Genomic DNA, 27,814 nt, shown 5'->3' with positions numbered 1-27,814 from the left:
TGATTAAATACCACCAAAAGAAAGCCGTATTTGTGTGAAATAAATGTTGTTCTAAATTTCAACTGTGTACAGTGTTTGCATGGCCAAGCAAGCCAGTTAAAGTAGCGCAGTGCTGAATAGCAAAAAATGTCCTGGTCATGAAGGGGGTAAAACCTTTCAGATATCAAGTGGTTAATTTGCTATTTTTTTTTTTTTTCCGAAAATGTAGTTACCCTTTATAGCTGAAGTCCGGGTTTTCGGTCACTAATAAAAGGACAAAGTGATTTCTGTTTTCAGTATTTACAAAGTATTTCATTATAACAAAGACAGAAAACACATTTTATTAAGGAATGTTTAATCCAAACACACACAGAGAATTTCATAGTGCACATAGCTTTTTGAGTGCTTAGATTTCGAACGTGGCAAATACAGATGAAATTAACAGAGATAATATAATAAACTTGAAGATAACAACATGACCAGAATCTTGGAGAATGTTGAATCCGGCGTGTCACCTCTGTTGTTGTCTTGCACAAGAAGTGCTGGATTTGTTGCAGCCTCTAAAACCAGATAAAAAAATATTCGATAATAAGAAATATAAAATCAAAAACATAATTGCTACTAATTACCTTTCAGTCTCTTTATATTTCTACAGTTGTAAAAGGCACCTACAGTTTTAGAACATTTTACTGCAATAAAGCAAGGCAAGGAAGGTGAAGGCAACCCTTTGGTACTATTTTTTGCAAATTATCTAGGTTTTTACTGCATTTTGGATGTGTGATAAGCCCCGCCTCTGACTCCTGTAAGTCTTTGAATGTGCATGCTATCAAGCTGTAAGGCCTCATGCATATGGATGTAAAATCCCTGGTCTTGTTCTGAAAGAAGCACCATACACCCTTTGCAGATAAACGATGATGCCATTTGCGTTTATCCGTGCATGGATGTGTACAGCCATCTACTTATATAGACGGCTGTACAAGACACGTGCCGCTCCTCGAGAGCCAAAAATTGCTGGGGATTTCACAAGCTGCTATTTGTCCATGTGCAGGAGGCCTAAAAAAGTTATATTATAGTGATAACCTAAAGAAAGGCATACGACATGCTGACAATGCTGCTACTAATTGTGATGCAGTGGCTTGGCGTTGTCCGCCACAACAGGAAGTGCTGGCAGGATCTCCAGGTAAGAAACACAACAGATTCCCAGAAAAATGATAAAGTGGACATAAACTAAAAAAAGAGACGTTTTGCTTTGGTATAGGGAACATATAGAATTGTTAGTTGTGCCTAAACAGTACCCTGAAGAACCTACCTCTTGTCTTAAATTCCTCAAAAATTAGCTTGGCACTTCCAGGCATGTGCAGATGCTTAGGCACTCCTGTATCTACAGCCTCATAGCTGTGTAACTACAGTGTGAAATCTATGGACCCATGCACACCATTGTATTGTGCTAGCACACGTACATAATAAGGCAGCTCATTAAAACGATTTGGCTGCCTAACCTACTGAAATGCACCAAAAAAAGGTGCATGTAGCAATAATGGCAGTACAATGCAATGCAAAATGTATAGGACCACATCGCACCAAATACATAATGCACATTACTGCATCAAGATGGTGTGACCAGGAACTTAGGCAATGTCAACATAAAAAGAAAAGAAACTGTGATATAAACATCAGCAGTACCTGTAAGCAGCAACTCAGCTGTAAGATATGCACAGAATAAAAATAGACAATTGTAAGTAAAGCAGCACTCAAACACAAACATAAATTGTGGTAGACTTTAGCCCCCGTTCACACTGGGGTGACCTGTCAGGCGACCTGGTCGCCTGACAGGTCGCCGTAGGTCGCCTGCCATACAGAAGCTATGGACCCGTTCTAATAGGAGCGACACAAGTCGCTCCGACTTAGAAAAAGGGTCCAGAGCTTCTTTGGGGCGACCCGGAGCGACCTGCATAGACTTCAATGTTATGAAGTCTGTGCCGGCTGCTCCGAGGTCGCGGTGCGAGCAGCGCGCCGCGACCTGTGAGGTCGCCCGGCGAAGTAGCGTCGCCCCAGTGTGAACGGGGCCTAAATAAAAAATAAAAAAAACAAATAAAGCAATAAAAATAAATAAATCCCAAAGGTGAAGATAAATATCCCAATAACAGATAGCCGTCCTTTTTAGATGATCATGAGTTAGTGTTAAACCAACAGTGCAAGCAATAAAATAATATACAGGAAGTCCAAATCGATTTATAAAAGTGTCCTTCCAGTGAGATTAGCATCCAACACCACGAATAAAGTGCAACCTCCACCGCAAAAAAATTCACGCTTACCAGCTTAAGTGGACCTCTGATTACAAGAGGTCTTAATTGCTTGTGGCTAATACCCAGCCAGGGCCATTATCCAACAAGGGGGATAGACAGATGACAGCTCCCACCAAATGTGCCCCAGGATGACGGCAAAGTGTGACGAAACGCGCTGGGTAGAGCAACGTGCTGACGTCCCAGCTCTTCATGTGATCCCAGAAAGACGGCAATATATGCAATATATTTTTAAAGTTTTATTCAAGTTAATGGTTTTACACTATGGCGAGCATTATCTCTTTTTTGGGAACCTCTATGAGCATACCAATCTGAGGGAGGATTTCGTACCTACGAGTTCTGTGGAATGTTCAGAACGAGTTGTTAATATGAGTGTTGCTGTGCTTGTGCTTGGGGAAATCCATATTCGGTAGGAGCTGTCATCTGTCTATCCCCCTTATTGGATAGAGGCCCTGGCTGGGTATTAGCCATGTTGCATGTGATCAATGTTGCCTCTGTCTGCATGTCTCAGGAAGTAAGAAATATTGTAATGCCTCTACTGTGCTGCTCACTGTTCTCCTTGCTGGAGGCTCTGATATGAGGAAGCAAAACCCTGCTCTACCAAGGTGCCCCCCCCCCAAGAAAAATAGCAGCATGCAGAATAAGGCATAGTAAGTCAGTAATAGGGAATAGATCAGCAACAGGAAGGCCACAAGCAAACTTCTGTCTCTTCCTCTCTGCTTGACTTTTTCTAGGCAAAGCTTTTAGTGTTGAGTTTCTCTATAGGCATAATGGCAAGCATACTGAGAAAATAAAATTTGGGTTTCCGTACACTTTTAGGCCTTCTGACTGGACAGGCTCTGCCTATGGAGACAAGAAACACCCCTGGCCCCAAAGGGGTTAAGGTTAAAAGGGCAAAGGAAGACTCACCTATCAGTTCCCTGTCCACAACAATTTTCTGTTGCAGTGTCTTGATCCCATGCTTGTTCTGTGCTATGCAGATGTAAAAGCCTTCGTGTACGCTGGTCACTTCTTTGATCTGTATAGTCCTGTTGTCATGAAGGAATGTGACATGGGGCGTCTGAGGATGCCAGCTATAGGTTGGAGTGGGTACCGCATCTGCCTCACAAGTCAGTGTTATATTTGCCCCTTCCAGCACAGACATGGAGGGCTGCACAACAATGCTCAGTATTTTAGGCTCATCTGAAAGAAAACGAAACAGCAGAATGTTAACAATGGATGAAAAATCAATGCCTGTTTTTCAGAGAAGGACTTCTTTAAAAATTCATTTTTAAGGGTGCTTTGCATTGTGAATATTATATCCGGTGCTGTTTTTTTTCTGTGGGCTCCTGGGTAAAGTATCAACAATGCTTAAGATTTTTTTTGAAAACTTAATTCCAGGCAGATATAAAAGACACAAGTTAATCCACCTACCTCTTCTCCTTTGCACTGCCCCCACAACCCCTCTTATCCATACCCCACCTATCCTCAACCCAAAATAGGTTAAGGATAGGTGGGGTATGGTTTAAAAGAGAAGTATGGGGTGTAATGTATATACAGTGTGTGTATATGTATGTATATGTGTATATATATATATATATATATATATATATATATATATATATATATATATATATATATATATATATACTGTATATTTAAAAAAAAAAGTATACTCACCTAGGTGGATGCAGCATTGACCTGATGCTGCATCTGTACCCCACCGCATCTGCACTTAGAACTAAGCATTTAAACACCACTGATCACTCAGTTCTCCCCTGTGCTCTGAGCAGAGAGTCGTGACTGTCAGTCAGCGCTTACTGGAGTGCTGGGCTGTGGAGGGGGCGGAAGGGACAGGCTCAGTCTCCTAGCGCTGCAGGGTAGAGGCTGAACCAGCTGCCCATCCAAACATCTGGTTGGATCCCAAACAAAAATATAAACTCAGCACTCAGTGGAGGACTATAGCAACTAGCACAAAAGGTAAATATGCCAAAACCTTCACTGTAAATAATTGTATAGAAGTGCAATGCTCAAACACTTTATATAACCCCTCGTGTAGCGGTAGTTTCCGGGACGCTGTGCATTCCAGCGACCGGATCTGCGTCTCACTCAGGCGGAACTGACGTAGCTACGCTCTACACGTTTCGTCATCAGGCTGCTCCTTATGACGTCATTTGATGACGAAACGCATAGTGTGTAGCTACCTCAGTACTTGGTCGGGAATCCTTTTGTAGAAATGACTGCTTCAATGCGGCGTGGCATGGAGGCAATGAGCCTGTGGCACTGCTGAGGTGTTATGGAGGCCCAGGATGCTTCGATAGTGGCCTTGAGCTCATCCAGAGTGTTGGGTCTTGCGTCTCTCAACCTTCTCTTCACAACATCCCAGAGATTCTCTATGGGGTTCTTGTCAGGAGAGTTGGCAGGCCAATTGAGCACAGTAATACCATGGTCAGTAAACCATTTACCAGTGGTTTTGGCACTGTGAGCAGGTGCCAGGTCGTGCTGAAAAATGAAATCTTCATCTCCATAAAGCTTTTCAGCAGATGAAAGCATGAAGTGCTCCAAAATCTCCTGATAGCTAGCTGCATTGACCCTGCCCTTGATAAAACACAGTGGACCAACACCAGCAGCTGACATGGCACCCCAGACCACCACTGACTGTGGGTACTTGACACTGGACTTCAGGCATTTTGGCATTTCCCTCTCCCCATTCTTCCTCAGGGTCCGGTCACCTCTTCTCGCTGTGCAGCGTTTCCTGCCACACTTTTTCCTTCCCACAGACTTCCCACTGAGGTGCCTTGATACAGCACTCTGGGAACAGCCTATTCGTTCATAAATTTCTTTCTGTGTCTTACCCTCTTGCTTGAGGGTGTCAATGATGGCCTTCTGGACAGCAGTCAGGTCGGCAGTCTTACCCATGATTGCGGTTTTGAGTAATGAACCAGGCTGGGAGTTTTTGAAAGCCTCAGGAATCTTTTGCAGGTGTTTAGAGTTAATTAGTTGATTCAGATGATTAGGTTAATAGCTAGTTTAGAGAACCTTTTCATGATATGCTAATTTTTTGAGATTGGAATTTTGGGTTTTCATTAGCTGTATGCCAAAATCATCAATATTAAAACAATAAAAGGCTTACACTACTTCAGTTGTGTGTAATGAATCTAAAATATATGAAAGTCTAATGTTTATCAGTACATTACAGAAAATAATGAACTTTATCACAATATGCTAATTTTTTGAGAGGGACCTGTATATACCTATGGGAGAGTGTAATTGTATTTAACCTGACGAGAGTGGAGTGCGGGACCCAGTGCTGTATTTTGGCCTAGGCCAACAAGGCCCAGGCCTAGGGTGGCACTTTGCAGGGGGGCAGCAAAAAAGTTGCCCCCCTCCACCTGAGACTCTATTGGCCACTGGTTGCTAGAGCCGCCTCTCTCACCCCCCTCTCTCTCTCACCCCCTCTCTCTTTCTATATCACCCCCCTCTCTCATCCCCCCTCTCTTTCTCTCACCCCTCTTCTCTCTCTCCCTCTCACCCCCTCTCTTTCTACATCATCCCCCTCTCTCATCCCCCCTCGCTCTCTCTCGCTCTCACTCTCATCCCCCCTCTCTCTCTCTCTCTCGCTCTCACTCTCATCCCCTCTCTCTCTCTCTCTCTCTCTCACCCCCTCTCTCTCTCTTCACTCCCTCTCTCTGTCTCATCCCCCTTTCTCTCTCTCACCCCCTTCTCTCTCCCCTCTCTCTCTCATCCTCTCTCTGTCTCTCTCTTCGATCCCCCCTCTCTTTCATCCCCCTCTCTCTCTCCCTCACCCACCCCCCTCTCTCTCTTATCTCCCCTCTCTCTCTCCCTCCTTCACTCACCCCCCTCTTTCTCTCCCTCACCCACCCCCTCTCTCTCTCCAACCCCCCTCACCCCCCCCTCTCGTGAGATCTCAGGGGTTCAAGCTGGGACTCCTAGTCCTTCAATTTTGGAGGGAGTCACATCTGTTAACAGAGGAGTGGGGCAAATTTATATAGGAGGGGGGTGCCCAATCTTAGTCTTGCCTAGGGCAGCACAAAACCCAAATACACCACTGGCGGGACCTGCCTAACTGAGGGGCCTATTCTAATACCTTATACACTGGTTACCCCTGTAGGGGTGCCGCCCTCTGGTGAGTGCGGGAAGTTATAAAGAGGGGAGCACTGGTTTCCTTACCCAGCACCCGCGTTCTTTGGACCACCTCGGGACTCCACTTTTTTCAATCTCCCTGGAATTTCATTCACTTGTCTATGGACTTTCAAAATTTTATTAGGATGTTTTTTCACATTTAATATTTTTTATGAACTTTTTTATGGCATTTTTCTTATTTAAATTATATATATACTACATATGTATATATAAGATTTAGCCTACTATTTTTCACTCATTCACTTATTTCGCAGATTTAGTGTATTTGTAATTTCTCCTCTGAGATCACGTTATAATTATTTATTTTCCTGCCAATCCAAATTGGCTACACCTAGCAAATTGGCTAGTGGCTTCACGTTTATTTTTGGTCACAATATTTTCTACTATTTTTTACCACTTGATTTTTATATAATACTCACCTATATATTTATATGGTCACATTATATTTTATACTATATATTAGATTTTAGTCATAATTTATACGGTCACTGTCACTATTTTGCACTTATTCACCATATTATTACTGTACATTTAATTATTTATTTATTACTGGGTATTTGTACATTGCACCATATACTGTTTTTAGACATTGGTTTATTGTATTCAATTTTTTATATGACATACCGCATCTGATTTACTATTTTTACTGATTGTGACATTACATCTGGCAGCGCCAATTTACCTCTCCATTCACCACATACTGTGTACTGCCCTAACACTATATACTGCTTACTGAATTCCCTGCCACTACATACTGCTCACTGACAGCCCTGCCACTACATACTATACTGTATTATCAAAAGTATTGGGATGCCTGCCTTTACAGCCACATGGATTTTAATGGCATCTTAGTCTAAATCCGTTGGGTTCAATCATTTTTTCAGAAGCGCATTTGTGAGGTTAGGTACTGATGTTGGAGTGAAGGCCTGGTTCGCAGTCTGCTCTCCAAATCATCCCAAAGATGTTCTATTGGGTTGATGTCAGGACTCTGTGCAGGCCAGTCAAGTTCCTACACCCCAAACCCACTCATCCATGTCTTTATGGACCTTGTTTGTGCACTGGTGCACAGTCATATTGGAACAGGAAGGGGCCATCCCAAAACTGTTCCCACAAAGTTGGGACCATGAAATTGTCCAAAATTCCCTTCACTAGAACGAAGGGGCCAAGCCCAACCCCCTGAAAAACAATCCCACACCATAATACCCCCTCCACCAAAATATTTGGACAAGTGTACAATGCAAGGTCCATAAAGTCATGGATGAGCGAGTTTGGGGTGGAGGAACTTGACTGACCTGCACAGAGTCCTGACCTCAACCCAAAAGAACACCTGTTTAAATGCTAAGGGGCCAAGCCCAACCCCTGAAAAACAACCTCACATCATAATCCCTCTCCACCAAATTATTTGGACCAGTGCACAAAGTACGGTAAGTAAAGACATGGATAAGCGAGTTTGGGGTGGAGGAACTTGACTGGCCTGCACAGAGTCCTAACCTCAACCCGATAGAATACCTTTGGAATGAATTAAAGCATAGACTGCGAGCCAGGCCTTTTCGTCCACATTAGTGCCTGACTTCACAAATGTTCTTCTGAAAGAATGGTCAAGCAATCCCATAGACACACTCCTAAACCTTGTGAACAGCCTTCCCAGAAGGATTGAAGCTGTTATAGCTGCAAGGGGGGGCAAACTCAATATTAAATCCTACGGACTAAGGCTCGATTCACACCTATGCATGTTGCTTTTGAGCATTTCTCTAGTGCTTTTTGCTGTGCTTTCCACGTTTTTGCTGCGATTTCTCCGCAATTTGCGTTTTGCATTTCTTATGTTTTTTTTTTTTGTAAAATTTGTTGTTGGGCAGATTTTAAAAAAGCTAAATGCAAATTGTGGCAAAATCGCTATAAAAAATGCGGTACAAACGCACGATTTGGATGCAGATCCATTGATGTCTATTGCATGCAAAATGCTGCATTTTGCAGGAAAAAAAGTCCCTGACCCATTCCAGAAACGCAGAGGCACAAAAATGCATTGATGTGAACGTGTTCCATAGAAAACTCATGTTAAAAAAATTAAATGCATTCCCGCAACAAGCATGAAAAAAACACCTTAGTGGGAATGGAGCCTTTGACCTGTATTACTGAGCAAGTTCATAGAAAATAATAGAAGCTACCAGATGCGCTGGCACATAACATAGCCCCCATCGTGGGGCAGCATTTTCCAGGGGGGCCTCAGCAGTAGGATGTTGCCAGAGTTCCTGTTTAATTCATAGGCTCAATAAAAAACATCCAATGCCCATGATTTCCAGAGCTCTCTGTGATACTTACACTCTACAGACACTGTTACTGTTTTTTTGATGGTGTCAAAGTTTGTGGCTCTACAAATATACTCTCCAGACATATTTCTCATCGCTGTGAATTTCTCCTCGATTTTATAGATTGTGTTGTTTTTCTCACAGGTTACGGTGGGTAGAGGGTATCCTTTGGCCTGGCAGTAGAAGCTGTTCTCCTGTCCCTCAATCCACACCAACTTGTCAGGGCAGTCTGTGAACTCAGGCTCAGCTGGAAGACAATGACAGAAAACAGGGATAACAATGAAGCATTAGTCTCAGTAATCTGATGAAAAAATGTAAGACATATCAAAATTAGTATTTGGCAACACAGTCAGTTAAACCAACGCTTCTCAATATTTTTTCAGTTACGGCACGCCATGCAAAATCTCAAGGCACCCCAGTCTAAAATGTATAAAACATAAAATGTTACTTAACAATGGGAGCAATATACACCACTGCCTTGATGAAATCACCTTCATATCAGAAGTCTCCCATCGTGTCAGAGGCCCCCCTGTCACATTGGGAGACCTCCTTCGCACCAGAGTCACCCCTATACATGAGAACCCCTCATGACATCAGAGTCACCCCTATAAATCAAAAGCCCTCTATACATGAGTCCTCCCATCACATTAAAGCCGTTCCACCACATCAGTATCCCCTTAATCACAGCTCCCCAGTCACACAGCTGCCCCATAACAGAGTTCCCCCATCACAGAGCCCCCAATCACTGAGCCCCTTAGTCACACAGCCCCCCTCATCACAGAACCCCCAAATCACACAGTCCTTCTATCATAGAGCTCCCAATCACACAATCCCTTCTTCACATCAGAGCCTTACCAGCAGAACGGCATGATTAGGGTATAACCGAGACCCCACCTACCCTGAATTATCCAATCCCCACACTTGACCTCTAGCTGCTCCCCCAATAGTTAACCCTTCCTGTTAGTGTCCCCTGTCCACCCCATCATGAGGCCCTGCGCTTATTTTCTTTTTTTGCTTCGGGCCTGTCAGAAGGTGGAGAAGGCTAACCTATGTCTTCTCCTGAATGCTGGGGGCGGCCCTGCGTGCTGCTTGCCCTGGATCAGAGTCATGAATTGCCATGGCGCTGGCGAGCCAACCACCATCAACATAGCAATGAATGATGCCGTGCATCCTTCCCTAGAGCGTTGTTGCTTGTTATGGTGCCATGTTCATGCCATACATGTGCAGTGTTGTGCAGAAAAATGCAGGTAAGCTGACATGGTGTGAACAAGCCTTTAGAACCTCGAATATATCTCCAGCTCATTAAGGTTACTGCAGCATCTGATTAAATGAGAAACTTGGGCTGTTCTGCAATCATTTTCACTTGTATAGATCACTGCCTACTGCTTGTTATACTAACTCCACGGAGCACTTCCAGGTCATCAATTTTGCTAGTAAGTGCCGTCATAAGTTTCTAATTCTTTTTTTGCGTACACCTTTTGAATTGTCCTTGTTTTTAATTTGTATGAGTAGCCAAAACTTTTTGTTTTAAGATTTGGATAAAATAGGTAAGGGTAAAAAATCTCTACCAGATTATTTTTTTGCAGTCAGTGTCCTGTTAGGCTGGGTTCACATACACTATATTACCAAAAGTATTGGAAAGTCTACCTTTACACGCACATGAATTTTAATGGCATCCCAGTCTAAGTCCGTACGGTTCATTTGAGTTGGCCCACCCTTTAGAGCTATAACAGCTTCAACTCTTCTGGGAAGGCTGTCCACAAGGTTTAGGAGTGTGTCTATGGGAATGTTTGACCATTCTTCCAGAAGTGCAATTGTGAAGTCAGGCACTGATGTGGAGGAAAAGGCCTGGCTCACAGTCTCTGCTTTAATTCATCCCAAAGGTGTTCTATAAGGTTGAGGTGCAGGCCAGTCAAGTTCCTCCATCCCAAACTCGCTCATCCATGTCTTTATTGACCGTACTTTGTGCACTGGTCTAAATAATTTGTTAGAGGGGGGATTGTGATGTGAGGTTGTTTTTTAGGGGTTGGGCTTGGTCCCTTAGTTCCAGTAAGGCATAGTTCTTAAGGCGTCAGCATACCCAAGACATTTTGGACAATTTGTCCAATTTGACAATTTCATGCTCCCCACTTTGTGGGAACAGTTTGGGGGTGACACAAACAAGGTCCAAAAAAACATGGATAAGTGAGTTTGGGGTGGAGGAACCTAACCTGCAGAGTCCTGACCTCAACCCGATAGAACACCTATGGGATGAATTAGAGAGCAGACTGCGAGCCAGGCCTATGTGTCCTACATCAGTGCCTGACCTCACAAATGTACTTCTGAAAGAATGGTCAAACATTCCCAAAGACACACTCCTAAACCTTGCGGACAGCCTTCCCAGCTGCAAAGGGTGGGCCATCTCAATATTGAACCCTGACTAAAGCCTAGTACACACACAACGATTATCGGCCGACCGATCGTCCGTCTTTTGTCCAGAGTGGTGTCTGTTGGTTGGAATGTGCCTAGACTGCACACGAATTTTCTCGCCTGACAAAATTCTACTTCAGAAGTGATGTCATGTGTTGGTTTGCTTTCTTTGTGTTCTTTCTTCTCTGAGCATGCCCAGACTTGCTCATTAGATTTTTCCCTGTCAATCTGTACTGACTGCACGAAAATCAGCCGTGTTTTGACGGCGGACAAAAGTTTTATAGCCTGCACACCAGATTTTTTTCGGCTGAAAAGTCAGAGTTGGTTGTCGGAAGCATCATACTAACAAGTCGAAAATTGGCAGATCGGTCGTCGGACGGAAATTCCCTGCCAATTTTCGACGCGTGTGTATGAGGCTTTAAGCTGGATACACACTATACAACTTTTGTTGTTAGATTTCCTTTAGATTTACTTTCAACTATGTAGTAGAAGGGCCTGCCTGATTGCATACAAATTGAAAGTGTTTAGATTTGACCTCATATTATATGGTTTTGGTAAAACTAAAGGAAAAAATCCAAAGACAATTGTATAGTGTGTATGGTCCATAAGACTGGGATGCCATTAAAGTTCATGTGTGTGTGTGAAGGCAGGCGTCCCAATACTTTTGATAATATAGTATATATGTGAATTGGATGCGTTTTTACCCGCATCCATTTTGCATAACATGTAAATGTGACCGGTGCTCAATGGAGCCGATTCACACATGTCTGGGGCTTCTGCAGATCCTGTTTTGTTTTTGGGTGTGGTTCAGGTGTGAATAAAGGCAAAAATTAGCATCTAAATAGCATCTGAATCGGTGAACAGAAACACACCGGACTCTGGGCTGCAAACCGCAGCATGACATGTGTGAACCCAGCCTTAGGGAAATTTCTCTTAACTCCCCATTTTACAGATGGAACAGGAAGTGAGAGGAAATCTCTCCCATCTTTGACAGTTTTCATTAAAATATTTGTCCTCATTGAAAAAATTGCCTCTCACTTGTTCTCATGACAGCTTTAAAATGTAAAATTGACCCTACCTTTCTGTCTATAAAATGAGCAGAGAGTATGCCATGGAAAAAAAAATATGTACATATGCGGCCCCAATGAAAAAAGCCCAGTCCAGTTGGGCCGCATATTTGTGTACTGTCGAGATCAAAGGGTTAAGCCCCGGAGGCAGGACAAAACATGTTGGAGGCATGGACTGGATAAATAGAGCTGAGACTGCTTTCACCTGCTTATCACTCCGGTCTAATGCCTCGTACACACGCATCGATAGTTGGCCGTGAATTTTCGGCCAATGTCCGATCGGCCGATTTTCGGCTTGTTAGTATGATGCTTTCGACAACCGACTCCGATTTTTCGGCCGAATAAAATCTGGTGTGCAGGCTATAAAATTTTTGTTGGTCGTCAACACAACGGCCGATTTTCCGTCAGTCAGTACAGATTTCGGCTGACAAAATCTGATGAGCAAGACTGGGCATGCTCAGAGAAGAAAAAACACACGGAAAGTAAACCAGCACTTCTGAAGTTGGTTTTTGTTGGCCGAGAAAATTTGTGTGCAGTCTAGAGCACATTTCAACCAACACAACAACACTGGACAAAAGTCGGCGATCGGTCGGCCAACTATCGATGCGTGTGTACGAGGCATAAGACCAAGAACCAAATGATCACATGACTGCTGATCGCTCAGTTCTCATTCTTCACTATCAGTCACTGGCTCTTTGCTCTGCCCCTCCAGCATTCACTGGAGCACCGGGCTGTGGAGGGACGGGATCGGCTGAGCCAGCTGCCGGTCAGGGATCTGGGTGGATCCCAACAAGAGGGCAAAATTAGCCACAAGTCTGCAGAGAAACCAATCAGCTTCTAACTTCAGCTTGTTTAATTAAGCTTTAGCATCAAAACCTGGGAACCGATTGGTTTCTCTACAGAATTGTGAGTAATTTTGCCCTCTCTAGCTTCAGTAAATAAATCCCTTAGCACCGGTTCACACTACAGCGATGACAGACATTTCATGTGATTCGGAGCGCGCTGCTCTGAAAATCACATGCAATGGCTGTGTGATGCGAATTCAGCCATACAGATTGTATGGCTGAATTTGGATCGGATTCGGACTGATACAGATTGTATGGCTGAATTCTGATCTGATTTGGACTGATACAGATTGTATGGCTGAATCTGAATCTGATTCGGACTGATACAGATTGTATGGCTGAATCTGAATCTGATTCAGACTGATACAGATTGTATGGCTGAATTGGGATCTGATTCGGACTGATACAGATTGTATGGCTGAATTCAGATCTGATTTGGACTGAAAACGCACAGGACCCTTTTTTGGATCTGCAGCAGAATCGGATCGCATGGTGGTTCACACCAATGCGATCCGATTCATGCCCGAACTGTCAGTCCACACAGCGATATGCGAACTGATCTGGGGGTGTCGTTAACTCTGTATTGACACCTCCAGCGATTTGCATATGGCAGTGTGAACTGCCAGCGATTTGAATGCGATGTGGGAACCAGCAGTGGATTTGCAGGGTTCCCGCATCGCATATATGTGAACTGAGCCTCAGTGTCAGTGTGTTTTAGGTAGGATAAAAAAAAGCAAATTGCGTACTGTTTCTAGGCTGTACTACGGGTACAAACAACAACTAAAGCCCCGTACACACGTACCGATGGTCGGCTTACAAATGTTCCTCTTTTCTCCCCGGGATGTCGGTGTCTGCTGAAAAGTGCAAAGACAGCACAAGGACAGCACAAGAATTTTGTCCGCCGACTGCAGAAGTGATGTCATGTAATGGTTAACTTTCCCTGTGTTTTCTATTTTCTGAGCATGCCCAGTCTTGCAAATCTGCGGTCTGTCGGCCGAATTGTGTACTGACAGGCGAACAATCGTCCGTTCTGGTGTCGGCATACAAAAATTTTCATGTTTGCAAGAAAGACTTTTGTCCGCGGATTGTGCGCAGACATCTGTCGGAGGCACCATACTAACACGCGTACAATCGGCAGATCCTTCGTCCACCCACGTTTGTATGCCGACGATCGGTACGTGTGTACGGGCCTTTACATACACATATGTGGTATCGCTGTGATCGTTGGGAGCAGAATTTATTTTGGGTTGTTCTTTGGTGGTAGTTTATGGTAGTAGCAAGAAATATACAGATACGTTTTTTTAAAAATGTTTTTTTTTTTTACTGTTTTGAGCTAGTTTTTCTTAGAGAAAAAAAAAAAAACAAGATATATCCATTATCATTTACCATCCTAAAAAAAGAAGGTATAATCCACCTGGATGTACAGTACAAGGTAGTTGTGATGATATGTACGTCAGAGTCAAAGCTGCAAAATTAGGCTTAGGCATTAAGATTTGTTTTACCCTTTTGCCTCGTACACACGCAACGATTATCGGCCGACCGATCGTCCGACTTTTGTCCAAGTTGTGTTTTGTTGGTTGGAATGTGCCTAGACTGCACACAAATTTTCTCGGCCAACAAAAATCTACTTCAGAAGTGATGTCATGTGCTGGTTTACTTTCCGTGTGTTTTTTCTTCTCTGAGCATGCCCAGTCTTGCTCATCAGATTTTTGTCTGCCGAAATCTGTACTGACTGACGGAAAATCGGCCGTTCTGGTGACGGCCAACAAAAATTTTATATCCTGCACACCAGATTTTTTTCGGCCGAAAAGTCGGAGTCGGTTGTCGGAAGCATCATACTAACAAGCCGAAAATCGGCCGATCAGACGTTGGCCGAAAATTCACGGCCAATTATCGACGCATGTGTACGGGGCTTTAGGCATGAAGGGGTTAATCATGGAGGTAAAAGTGATTGAAATTGCCTGAAAATGATATGTGAGGTCAGCATAACTCTCAGGGTCCTTTCACAGGTTGGTGCTCCACATGAGTAAATCCTCTGCAGTTTTGTGACATCTACGTCTGTTTGTGTCTGCATCCGTGAAGTACCCGTGATGGCTCTATGGGTAGATGGAAGTAAACAGACCTGTATCCGTTTATACCAGGCTACCTCTGATCTGTCACATATAGGTCTGGGAAAACAGAAAAAGATGTCCAGATCTAGAAGGACTTGAAGGTAGGCAGATGTAAACAGACACAAGTTTGTATATATCCGCCTGCTCATAGAGATGCATAGAGATTCCGATCAGGCCCACCTGAAAAACTGACGGGGACCTTATTGTAAAAAGACTGTGAAAGGGGTCTTATGCATAGATAAAGTAGAGCCAAAAAAAGGATTTCTAAACCTTCACATTTATTCAGATTATTCCAAATATTGCACTGTAACTGTCACAAGATAATGAAGTCACACAAAAAATGAACATGATGTGAACTCTAGACTGGCTTGGATGCTATGTATTTTCACTGCTGGAAAAAGCAGTGAGTTAAGAAATCAGATGATTTACCAGACAGAGAAAAATTCTTGAACAGATATGAGAAACTGGCCTTATGAAAACAATTTAGGTGTGAGTCATCATCACTCTTCTGCCAAGATCCATCTGTTTGTGTTGCCCAGGGGCTCAAACTGTATACTGTACAATGCAAGTTCCATGGAAAATACTAGCAAGATTTAGAGAGTGTTCTTCAAATAAAAAAAAAAAGTAGATTAAAGCGGAATTCCACCTGGGAATTTTTTTTAAATAAAAATACCCCCGGGACAGTCAGGGCTAGTACATTCCACAATGGATAGCCTCTGATCTGTCCCGGGTTGCACTTACCTTTTAGAATAAATACTTACCTTGAAAAAGTATTGTCCAGCGCTGCCATCTCAGGTGTGGGCAGCTTGAAGCCAGCGCGATCCTCTGCTGTGTCCTCTTCCGTCTTCTTCGGTCCCACGATGCACTGCACCGGCCCCGCCGTCACTTCCGGTGCCTCAGCGTCATCCCTGCACAGCTTCTGGGCATGCCCAGAAGCTGTTTAGCAAGGTATGACAGCGCCTGCACCGGAACTGACGTCGGGGCCAGTGCAGGCGCATCGATTCCTGGGAGCGATGACGTTCAGCTTCCAGGAATCATTGCAAAGCCAGGAAGTGACGAATCCCCGTGGCCGCCGAGGGGAGGAAGTAAGGAAATTATATTTTATTCTAAACAAGGTATGTAAAAAAATAAATATTGCGATTATCCATTTGTTTTTCAGGTGACCCGGAGCGAGAAGATGGAGGTAAGTATTATTTTAGGGTGGAACTCCGCTTTAGTTTACTAATTAGGAAACATGAAATGTTAGAATGTATGTACAGGTAAATTCCAACTCCGATTAGAACTCTAGCAGGGGTTCCTGCGACTAGCTGTGGCAGGCTGCGTCCAGGGACGATTAGTCGGGTGTGATCACTGCATGAGAGATTACATGCAAGTGGCCGCGATTAGCTACAGGAACTGCCAGCCTCCCATTGCTTTCAACGGGGCTGCCTCCCACAGCTATTTGTAAGAACCACTGCTGAGGTTATTGCATATAATTGGTACATTTGCAGGTGTGGATGCAACCTAAAGCCAAAACTTTTTTTTTTTTTGAGTAGGAAATAGTTAAGGAACTCTGTCAGGTTATTTTTTCTGCACCCTGTCAAGGAGATTTCTCTTCACTTCCTGTCCCAGAGACACAGCATGAAGTAAGAGGAGATTTCTTCAAAATGAAGGGAATTCTATTCTTAAACCAGCATAGATGGTTCAAATCTTGACCGGTTCGGCAGGGAAATGGCTGAGACTTGATCCACGTATGGGATGGCTGATTGTACCCAAGTCGATCCATCGATTGACTTGGGTACAACCAGCATGTCTGATTTCTAGCATGCGATTACTGATAGTGGCTATAGCCGCTAGCAGTAATTACCGTGTTCTCCTGGCAGGGATGGCTCCCCACACCATTAGAACACAATAGCTCAGAGGGAGAGATTCCCCCATCAACACTGACTGTGTTGATGGGGAAATCGAGCGATTTTCTTTCCTGCAACCCGTATCATCTATGGCCAAATTGACTTGGGTACAGTCAGCCTGCCAACAGATGGATCAAATGTCGGCCAGTCCCTGCTGAACCAGCCGAGATCCAAACTATCCATGACTGATTTCTTATCACTTTCTGTACTGGAGACAATAGACCTGTTCCACTGTATGCTGGGACTTTTATGAGGCATTTGGTGAGCTTTATGTTGACTGTGTGTTGCTGTTCCTAAAGCCCCGTACACACGAGTCGAAATTCGGCCGGGAATTTTCGTCCGACGACCGATCTGCCGATTTTCGGCTTGTTAGTATGGTGCTTCCGACAACCGACTCCGACTTTTCGGCCGAAAAAATCCTGGTGTGTAGGCTATAAAATTTTTGTCGACCATCAAAACACGCCCGATTTTCGTCTCATTAGTACAGATTTCGATGGGGAAAAATCTTATGAGCAAGACTAGGCATGCTCAGAGATGAAAGAACACATACAAAGCAATCCAACACATGACATCACTTCTGAAGTAGAATTCTGTCGTACGGGAAAATTCGTGTGCAGTCTAGAGCACGTTCCAACCAACAGACACCACTCTGGACAAAAGACGGACGACCGGTCGGCGGAAATTCGTTGCGTGTGTACGAGGCTTAAGGCAGGTCATAGATGAACTGGCAGATGTCCCTGCTGAACTGACAGAGATTCGAACCATCTATGGCCGGCTTAAAGTGAGCTGAAACCTTTTTCTGAGATCGCTGGATTTTCCTCTTGCCATGTGATCCTAATAGCTTAGCCCTTCTAGAGATGAGAAATGTTCTATTTACGCTTACCCTATGATTGGCAGTTGTGTTAGCCATTCAGAGTGTACATTACACCTCCTGCCACTGGAGGGAAGATGTTTTCTTTGGACCTGCAGAAGATGGCGCATTAGAGAAGTTCAACCAGCTGGCCACCATATGCATCCTTGATAATAGAGTCCTCCCTAATCCTATGCTATTGTCCATCACCAGTTTAAGTAATTATATGTATAGAGCATATAGCTAAATTAGGAGATTCTGACACCATGGAGCTCTAAATTAATGTTGCAAATGTGAATAAAAGGAGCCAAAAGCCCTGCAGTAGTACTCACTTGCAGGGCTGGACTTTGAATAAAAACCAGCCCTGGAAAAATTTTTATACCAGCCCCAGTGGCGTAGTGTGGGTTGTCAGGACCCAAGGCAAGGCAAGTAATTTGCGCGCCTAATCCGCAAACATTTTGCGCTCTCTGAGTCCCTTCCACTCATACAGAATTAAAACCCCTTCTGGTACATTTTTGGATTTACCACTCTTTCTCTTTGTTCTCCTTTATTTCCCTTTCATCTCTCTCTATCCTAATTTCTTGTTCTTTTTTTCCCATCTCTCTCTCTATCTGGCTTTCTTGTTCTTTCTCTTATTTTTTCTCTCCCCCCTCTTTTCCTTTCTCTTTCATGTTTTCTCTCTTTTTAATCTTTCACTTACTCCTTGTTGGGGAGGGGGGGGGGGTTGGGGGTGAGGGTGAGTGGCAGTGCTGGGGAGGGTGGGATCAGTGGAAGTGCGGGTGGGGGGGGGTCAGTGGTATTGCTGGGGGGGATGGGATCAGTGATAGTGCTGGGGGGTGCAGGTGTGGGGGGATGGGATCCGTGGTAGTGCTGGGGGGAGTTCTGATCAGCCAACTTAGGTGCTCTTGATCAATGTCATATGCTGATCTAAAAGAACTGAAGTGGGGACTTTAATGGCAACTTTACTCACAGGCAGTGTTACTCACTGTGTCTCTGGCTTCATTGTATCTCTGGCTCTGTGATGTCTTGCAGCAGGGACACCTATGCCGAAATCATGACATAGGGTCTCCTCCAGCCCCTCCCACTTCACATTCCTCACCAGTCAGCTGACCGCTAGTCTCTGTTCCCCAGCCATGCCGTGAACAGAATGGATGGCCACAAAAAGACTGGGTGGCCGCAGGCCCCAAGAGCAGCCCAGCTAGGTGGGTAGCCTCCAGGGACAGCTCTGCTAAGCAACTGCAAAAAGGCTGGGAGAGCCGCGCGGGCTCCAGGAACAGCCCAGCTGGGCGGCCACAGGCTCCAGGAACAGCCCAGCTAGGCGGCCACAGGCTCCAGGAACAGCCCAGCTGGGCGGCCACAGGCTCCAGGAATAGCCCAGCTGGGCGGACACAGGCTCCAGGAATAGCCCAGCTGGGTGGCCACAGGCTCCAGAGACGACCCTGCTAGGCGGCCGTGAAGAGTGTGGGAGAGCGGCCCGGGCTCCAGGGACAGCCCCACCTACTGTTCACAGCAAAGTTGCCGCTTCTCTCTGAGCTGTTTTTGTAGAAAAAAAAAAAAGAAGTCCCAAAGCTCCTAGCTGACAGCGGCCCCAGGGCAGGCGGCCTACTGGGAAATTTCCCGCTATCCCAGTAGGCCAGTCTGGCTTTGCTCACTTGTTAAACTGAGGTCAGAAGCCAGAGAAGAACATGATAAAAACCGCAGGCAAAAGACAGACAGACAGACACACAAGTCTAGGTACAATACAAAGCTTGATGATTGCAGTACCTATACTTCCATTGCCCCTTTGCACACATCCAACACTCTGAGCTGTTGTGGAAGAAGTGACAGATCACTGGGCACAGTGTTGCCTCTGGATACCTGATTTAAACCTCTAGTTGATGTACTACCATGTCGCAATCTCTTGCCTCCTGCAACTGAATGCTTCTGCAGGGTCCAAGGGGTTAAAGCAGGTGAGGAGAAAGCAACAAAACACTGCCTGCTTTAACCACACTGTCCTGAAGATCTCTTCTTTCCTGCTATTGGCACCAATCTGGAGACTGCTAGCCGGGAGAAGAAGGGGAGGGCCATTGGAATCACTCTGCATGGGACAGGAGCGGGCACTACAGAGTAGGCATCAGCTTATGCGACTCTTGGTCCCTACTATACCTCCAACTTTACAAGTAGTCCCTCTGCTTTGCACTCTGTTTGATGCTCTGGAGTGGTGGGTCAGCAAGCCCAGACTGCGATCTACCAGTCACTTGGCCACGATCTACTGGTTGCTGACCCCCGGTGTAGGGCATTAACAGCATGTAGCTATTTGCTATATTGACAGGGAGTGGTGAATAATAAAGTTCCATACTTACTCTGAATATTCAGCTTATAAGGCTTGCTCTTTGTTTTGAAGTGAGCTTCACAGGACAGCTCTATCCCATTCATCTCCTTGGTGACATCCAGTGTGCAGGTGACATTGGAGTAGTTCCCCTTGTGGGAGACACAGTTCTTGAGCTTCTCTTTAGTGACGATTTTTAGCTCTACCTCCAAGCAATGGCAATCACTGGAAGGTAACACGCAGCTCACCTTTGTCTCTGCATTCAGCGCAACCTGGTCTTCCAAGATAATTAAGGGGATCGGTAGAAGAGCTAAAGGAAAAAGAGAAAGTAAATTATGCACGAAGCAACGGTTACATAAATTTGCTATCTTTATAACAGTCCCTGTTGTATATGCTGTGTATTTTCTATATTTTTAGTTCAGATTATTGAATATTCTTTACCAATTTTTGTGAATATGTACCCTATATGGCAAAAAGTATGTGGACACCTGACCACCGCACTCCTTGTTGGACATTCCATTCCAAAACCATTGCCATATGTGCCCAATCAGGCAAGAGAGCATTTGTGAGCTCAGGTTTTGATTTTGGATGAGAAGATATGGCTTGCAACTGACATTTCAATTAATTTCATGAGTGTTCAGTAGGGTTGAGGTCAGAGCTCTGTGTAGGTTATAGCTTTGTTCACAGGAAAAAGTCACAATGGAGAGATTTCCTAAAATGACTTTCTATTTTGTAGCATTAACATTTCATTTCATTGGAAAGACTCATACTCAATATTGTACAGGGGTGTTTTCATTATTTTGGCCATATAGTAGGTGTCATGGTCAGATGTCCACAAACCTTTGGTCTCCTTGTGTATTTTCTATGTCCTGGTGACAGTGCCGGGACAAGATCATACAGTGCCCAGGGCAAAGATACCAAATTGTGCCCCCCCCCCTTCATTATGAGGAGGAGGGGGAGAGAGAGCACAGCCTGCACCCCCTCTTGGCTCTCTCCTCTCCTTGCTGCTTCCAGTGCTGGGCTGGCAGAAGTATTGATGCTGTCACTACTCCTCTCAGCCTTATAGTAGAAGGAACTTGTGGCACCCCCTTACCTACAATACACGCTGCACCCAGGGCAGCCGTCCCTTCTGCCTACTCCTTGTCCCGGCCCTGCCTGGTGACCTCTCCTATTTTTCACATTTTGTACTTGCAAGGGGTGATCTGTATACACAAAAGTCCTTATATTTAGCTATGACTCAAATGTTGACAGCAAATTCTGGTTGTAAGATATGCTGGAGAATTTATAGAGGGGACAGATCTCAGCAGGTGTAAATATTCTTACCATAAATGTGCACAAATATATAGCCCATTTATTCAAATACATGTTTGCTTTGTTGGCTTAAACTGAAGTTATTTTTAAGGGAAATAGTTAATAAAAGCTATACCAAATCTATAAAAAAAATGTAATTGATATTGACAGTTACAGTGCCTTACAAAAGTATTCACACCCTTAGAAATGTTCTACATTTTGTCATGTTACAAGCAAAAACGTAAATGTATTTTATTGTTTTTTTTTCAATAGACTAGCACAAAGTGGCACATAGCGAACAGCAAAGAAATATTAAAAATGAAGGCACAGTCGCAGTTTAGAAATTGCCCTTCAAATTTGAGGTGGCTAGAGTGGAGTTTCAATGAATGTCAATGGGCGGCGTGAGTTGCAAACAAATGGTCATATTGTGAAAACTGTCAGGACTATGGCTTAGCCGTGGACATTTTTAGTGGCATCAGGGATAGCTGAACGTTTTTATATAAGATTTGTGTAGGTGGGATGAAAATGAGGGAGTGGTGGCAGTTTACACTCTAGCTTTTGTCAGCTCCCACTCTAGTTTTGAACATTCCGCCATTCATTCCTATGGGACCAATTTCGCTACAAAAACCATTCGGCAAAACGTTCCACAAAGTAATAGCACACCAATCGGGAACAATCTGCACGTTTCGGTATATTACTGTCTATGTAGTGTAAAACATGTGGGAGGAGTTAGGGTGGTAAATTTGGCTATAATAATAACAATATATATGTGAGATAACAGTAAGTGGTCTTGCCATGCAAGAACACTAAAATAGAGTCCACTTGTGTGTAATTTAATCTCAGTATAAATACAGATTTTCTATGGAGCTCTCAGAGGTTTGTTAAAGAACCTTAGCGAACAAACAGCATCATGAAGGCCAAGGAACACACCAGACAGGTCAGGGATAAAGTTTCGGAGAAGTTTAAAGCAGGGTTAGGCTATAAAAAAATATTCCAAGCTTTGAACATCTCATGGAGCACTGTTCAATCCATCATCAGAAAATGGAAAGAGTATGGCAGAACTGCAAACCTACCAAGACATGGCCATCCACCTAAACTGACAGGCCAGACAAGGAGAGCATTAATCAGAGAATTATCCAAGAGGCCCATGGTAACTGTGGAGGAACTGCCGAGATCCACGGCTCAGGTGGGAGAATCTGTCCACAGGACAACTATTAGTCGTGCACTCCACAAATCTGGCCTTTATGGAAGAGTGGCAAGAAGAAAGCCATTGTAGAAAGAAAGCCATAAGAAGTCCCCTTTGCAGTTTGCGAGAAGTCATGTGGAGGACACATCATGGGGAAAAATGTGCTCTGGTCAGATGAGACCACAATTTAACTTTTTGGCCTAAAAGCAAAATGCTACGTGTGGGGGAAAACTAACACTGCACATCAGCCTGAACACATCATTCCCACTAAGAAACATGGTGGTGGCAGCATCATGTTGTGAGGAGGCCTTTCTTCAGCAGGGACAGGGAAGCAGGTCAGAGATATTGGGATAATGGATGGAGCCAAATACAGGGAAATCTTAGAAGAAAACCTGTTAAGAGTCTCCAAAAGACTTGAGACTGGGGCAGAGGTTCACCTTCCAGCAGGACAATGACCATAAACATACAGCCAAAGCTACAATGGAATGGTTTAGATCAGGCATGTCCAAAGTCCGGCCCGTGGGCCATTTGCGGCCCCCAGGCCACTTTAATATGGCCCCACAGATAATTTGGAAAAATCTATTGTTGTGGCCCCTGTGAATCCCAGAGCGCTGCTCAGGACCACTGGGATCTCTGGATCTTTCAACACCCATGTTACTTGTGAATACACTAAATGTTAACATCCACCGCCCATCCCCACCAGCTTTATATCCCTTGCTCAATATGGCCTCAGACTTAAGGCCCATACACACGATATGAAAATCGGAAGTAAAATTTCATCCGACGAACGATCCGCCGATTTTCGGATTGTTAGAATACTGCTTTCAACAGCCGATAATGAATTTTCAGACGACAAAATCTGGATGTGCAGGCTATAAAATTTTTATCATATGTCAACACAACGTCCGATTTTCCTTTAATTAGTACAGTTATCGTCCAAAATAAATCGTAATAGCAAGACTAGGCATGCTCAGAAACGAAAGAACACATACAAAACAATTCAACACATGACATCACTTCTGAAGTTGAATTCTGTCGTATGGGAATTTTCATATGAAAGTAACCTCTTCACTTTTCGAAATGAGACAAACATGCATCAAAAATCGGACGCAAGATCGTTCGATTATCTGACCGTGTGTACGAGGCTTTAGCCTGATAAGGGAGCACTAAAAAACACAAATAAATTTGGCGCTAGTATAACAGGACCAGCGCTCTCTCCATGATAACTGGCATAACACCTGTTTAGATTTGTCATCCATGTGACGAAATGAAAAGTATGCCGTTTGCAATAAACTTTGCATAAAATAGTTCATTTGCTTTTAATTTTAATGGTACAAAGAATGTCAGGCAAAATGGTCGGCCCTCACGCATGTTCACTTCATCAAATCTGGCCCTCTTTGAAAAAAGTTTGGACACCACTGGTTTAGATCAAAGCATTTCCATGTGTTAGAATGGCCCAGTCAAAGTCCTGACCTAAATCTAATTGATAATCTGTGGCAGGACTTGAAAATTGCTGTTCACAGACGCTCTCCCTCCAATCTGACAGAGCTTGAGCTATTTTACAAAGAAGAATGGGTAAAAAGGTCACTCTCTAGATGTGCAAAGCTGGTAGAGACATCCCCAAAAAGACTTACAGATGTAATTGCAGTGAAAGGTGGTTCTACAAAGTATTGACCATTTATTATTTTCCTTCCACAATTATGTGCCACTATGTGTTGGTCTATCACATAAAATCCCAATAAAATACATTTACTTTTTTGGTTGTAACATGACAAATTGTGGAAAATGTCAAGGGGTATAAATACTTTTTCAAGGCACTGTATGTCCATAGCATACATAGACAAGCATTATACACAGTATGCAAAAGCTTTGCTCACAAAACATCTGAATAAGAGAATCCCGTAGTTGGAAAATCATATATAAAATTTTACCTAAAAACTTGAGTAACTTTTAGATAAGCACTAATATTTGGGTTGAGTATGTATTCATTTTATTTCCCCGTCCCCTGGCTTTGACATATCAAGCCTGTTTAAAAAAAAAAAAAAAAATGAAACAGCAAAAAGCATTTTCATCTTTTCCTGTATCTGCTGCTGCACATAATAAGTCTTTAGCTGCTATTTCTGGAATCCCCAGATGTATACACCATTGGCAGGAAAGGGACAGCCTGCAGATGAATCTGCTCTCCATTTAACTAATCTGTTGCTATGGCTGACCTCTCCCTCTGAAAAAGCTAGTTGCCAGGCTCTCCTGTGACCCGATGGCAACAGTGATTTCAATCTGGATACAAAATTTAGGTCCCGGTTCACATTAGTGCGATGACAGACATCGGAGCGCACTGCTCTAAAAATCACATGTAATGTCTGTGTGTTGCAAATTCAGCAATATATAACAGTCTTATGATTTCTATCAGTGTCTGTTTAAAGCTTGTAGGAGGGATTTTCATTCTGCTCTGACAGCCCTATGAGGCAGCAGGACCCCTGACCCCCTGTCTGGACAGTGCTGATTGGCCCTGTACCGATCACATGCACCCTCCCAAAAACAAAACATAAAAATTATTTAGCACTACACACCAAACTGAGCATGTGCAGAGTGACTCCAAAGGCTCTGTCTTATCAGGAGATGGATTGGGGACAGGTGAAAAAGGTGAGGATCAGAGAAAACAGGATTAAACTGCCTTTTTTTCACAATGTGGAGGATTAACCCCTTAGCTTCCACAGTGAGTATAACAAGCATGCTTTACTGCATATACAAACTGATTTTACTGTTGTGGGTTTAATTTTTCATTAAATAAAAATTAACTTTAATTTTCCAGCAGTAAGTAAGTGCTGACTGTAAGTGCTGACTTACAATTCCTACTATTTATTGGTGTCTTTGCGTTTGTATCTTCTAGTATGTCGGAAGTTCGGAACCGACCCAGAGTGTCAGAGGTGTCAGGGGCTTGGAAAGTCAGAGCAACCACTGGAGACAAGCAACTTCCAGCGGCCCTTGTAGCGCTAGCGCTACAATTGCATTGTATTTTGTCCATATGTTACCAAACACCGTCCCTTTGGGTTATGGTATTCATATACATTGCAAATAACTGGTTAAAATGTTAAATATGTTAAAAGTCGTGTGCAATTTTGTCAAAATCTGTATGAAATAAAGTTGGATTTTTGCCAGTCTGGTGGAAGGATGTACTTTGACTAAAAAGTAATGATTCTGGAAAGGTTGGATGCAGTTACAGTGCTCACTCCACTACAGTCACGTACCCTATGCATCAGCCACGATGGAGTTCAAAACTGTGATGTGACACAAAGTTTTTACATGTTTTCAGCAAAGGAGGGTAAGAAATGATAAAACCACCTTGTTTCCTGTACAGAACTTCAACTATTATTTTAATATGCGCCTCTGCTCAGACAAGTGCCATGCTATTGTTAAGACGTGTTAGTGTTTTTATGAAAGAGAAAACGTCTTTATTAAAACAACACTGGTCATGGCCTGAGGATATGCATACTGTAACCAGTGCAGTCTTGTAATTCACAACCGTCCATTCATCAAGAGAATAATATTATGTTCACTAATATCGTAGCAACCGCAGTCATATAAGTGAATCATACTAAGCAAATCTGGCATGTTGTTAAGCCCCGGTTCACATTAGTGCAATGACAGACATCGTAAGACAACAACAAGAGAGGGGCGCACTGACCTCCAGAACACTTCTCTACTGCTGGATGGTGTGATGGCGTACTCAAAGACGTGGTTTTTCTTACGCGTTTCGAGGGAGAACCCTCTTCCTCAGAGCCAAAATCGCCACAGTGGCGATTTTGGCTCTGAGGAAGAGGGTTCTCCCTCGAAACGCGTAAGCCAAACCAAGTCTTCGTGGAAGCCATCACGCCATCCAGTAGTAGAGAAGTATTCTGGGGGTCGGTGCGCCCTTCTTTTGTTGTTGTCTTAGAGTGTTTTTGGAAACCCTTGGTCCTGAGGGGGCAACAAGACCACCTTATCTGTGCTAAAAAGATCATTCAGACCACTCACCTTCCCGCATACCACTTGAGCGCAGGAGAGATACTGTTTTTTCCTTGAGCAATGGGCATTTCCTGCTTCTCAAATAAGTTATTACTGACACCATTAGGGCCCTTTCACACAGGCGGACAGTTCAGATCCGCCTGTCAGTTTTTTTGGCGGATCTGAACGGTCACCGCATGCATCTCTATGGGGCATCGGATGTCAGCGGAGACATGTCCGCTGACATCCGATCCGATCCGTCAAATCTGGACGGATGGAAACCCCATCCGTCCAGCGAATCGGATCAGATGAGAATGGACCGACGGTCTGTTCCCATCCGATTTCCCCATAGAGATGCATGGGGACCTGACAGCTCCATCTCCACAGACAGCGCGGAGACAGAGCTGTCATCCTCCTGCTCAGCGGGGGATCGGCAGATCGATCCCCCGCTGAGAAAAACGGAGTTCATCCAACGGACTCCATGTGTGAAAGAGCCCTAAGTCTTTTTAGCTATCTGTAAGAGGGAATTATTCCCAACGACCATATATGTAAGGAGCATTTGTTTCTGCTGACTATCACAGTAATGTACTATGAGCTGTAGATATAGCAATTATTGGCAGGGTTTTCCTGAGCGCAGAAAGTTATTTAGGGCGTTTTCACACTAACACTTTTGGTGCGCACCCGGGTTCGATTGACGTCGGAATTCGGTTCTTTTTGATGATGTGAACACTCAGTGCTTTTTTTCTCAGAAAAAAGGTGCAGGAACTCAACCACGACCCTGTGTTTACAAGTGATAGTGGTGAACAGAGGGTCTAAGCCAAAGGTGGTGGAACCAAGTTCCAGCTGAAAAAAAGCCCTGAGAACACTGTCTTTGAACTCGGGTGTGCACCCGTGAACCGTACCCGAGTCCACTTAAAAAGGGTGGTCTTGGGTACGGTTCATGTGAACTCCAGTACGATTCGCTTCTGATGAGAATGCAATCGTACCAAAGCAAGCAATTCTATCCATTTTGGCACCTTCTCGTTTACAGCGGTTGCCAAGCAACATGAGTACGCGCCGGCTGCAGCTTGATGAGACAAGTGTACCGCGGTTCGAATACAAAAATAAAATGTGAACACAGTCCATCGGGGGCAGGGGGAGGGGG

The 27,814-nt window shown here is 44.0% G+C and overlaps 1 protein-coding gene across 1 annotated transcript in view; it reads right to left on the bottom strand.

The window, feature by feature from the left end:
- Nucleotides 1–313: 313 nt before the first annotated feature.
- Nucleotides 314–27,814, bottom strand: part of LOC309553200 (intercellular adhesion molecule 5-like) — a 61,564-nt gene continuing 34,063 nt past the window's right edge. The window contains exons 2-5 of the mRNA XM_082254146.1: nucleotides 20,245–20,520; nucleotides 8,745–8,978; nucleotides 3,192–3,464; nucleotides 314–539 (exon numbers count right to left, since the gene is read on the bottom strand). Of these exons, the coding sequence (XP_082110272.1) occupies nucleotides 418–539; nucleotides 3,192–3,464; nucleotides 8,745–8,978; nucleotides 20,245–20,520 (905 nt within the window). The 3' untranslated portion in view covers nucleotides 314–417. The remainder of the gene's footprint in view (nucleotides 540–3,191; nucleotides 3,465–8,744; nucleotides 8,979–20,244; nucleotides 20,521–27,814) is intronic.

Source organism: Pelophylax lessonae, assembly GCF_965119305.1.
Source record: "Pelophylax lessonae genome assembly, chromosome: 4".
Classification (NCBI taxonomy): Eukaryota; Metazoa; Chordata; class Amphibia; order Anura; family Ranidae; genus Pelophylax; species Pelophylax lessonae.
Note: the sequence above shows the minus strand (reverse complement) of the source record. Positions and strands in the feature narration are given on the sequence as shown.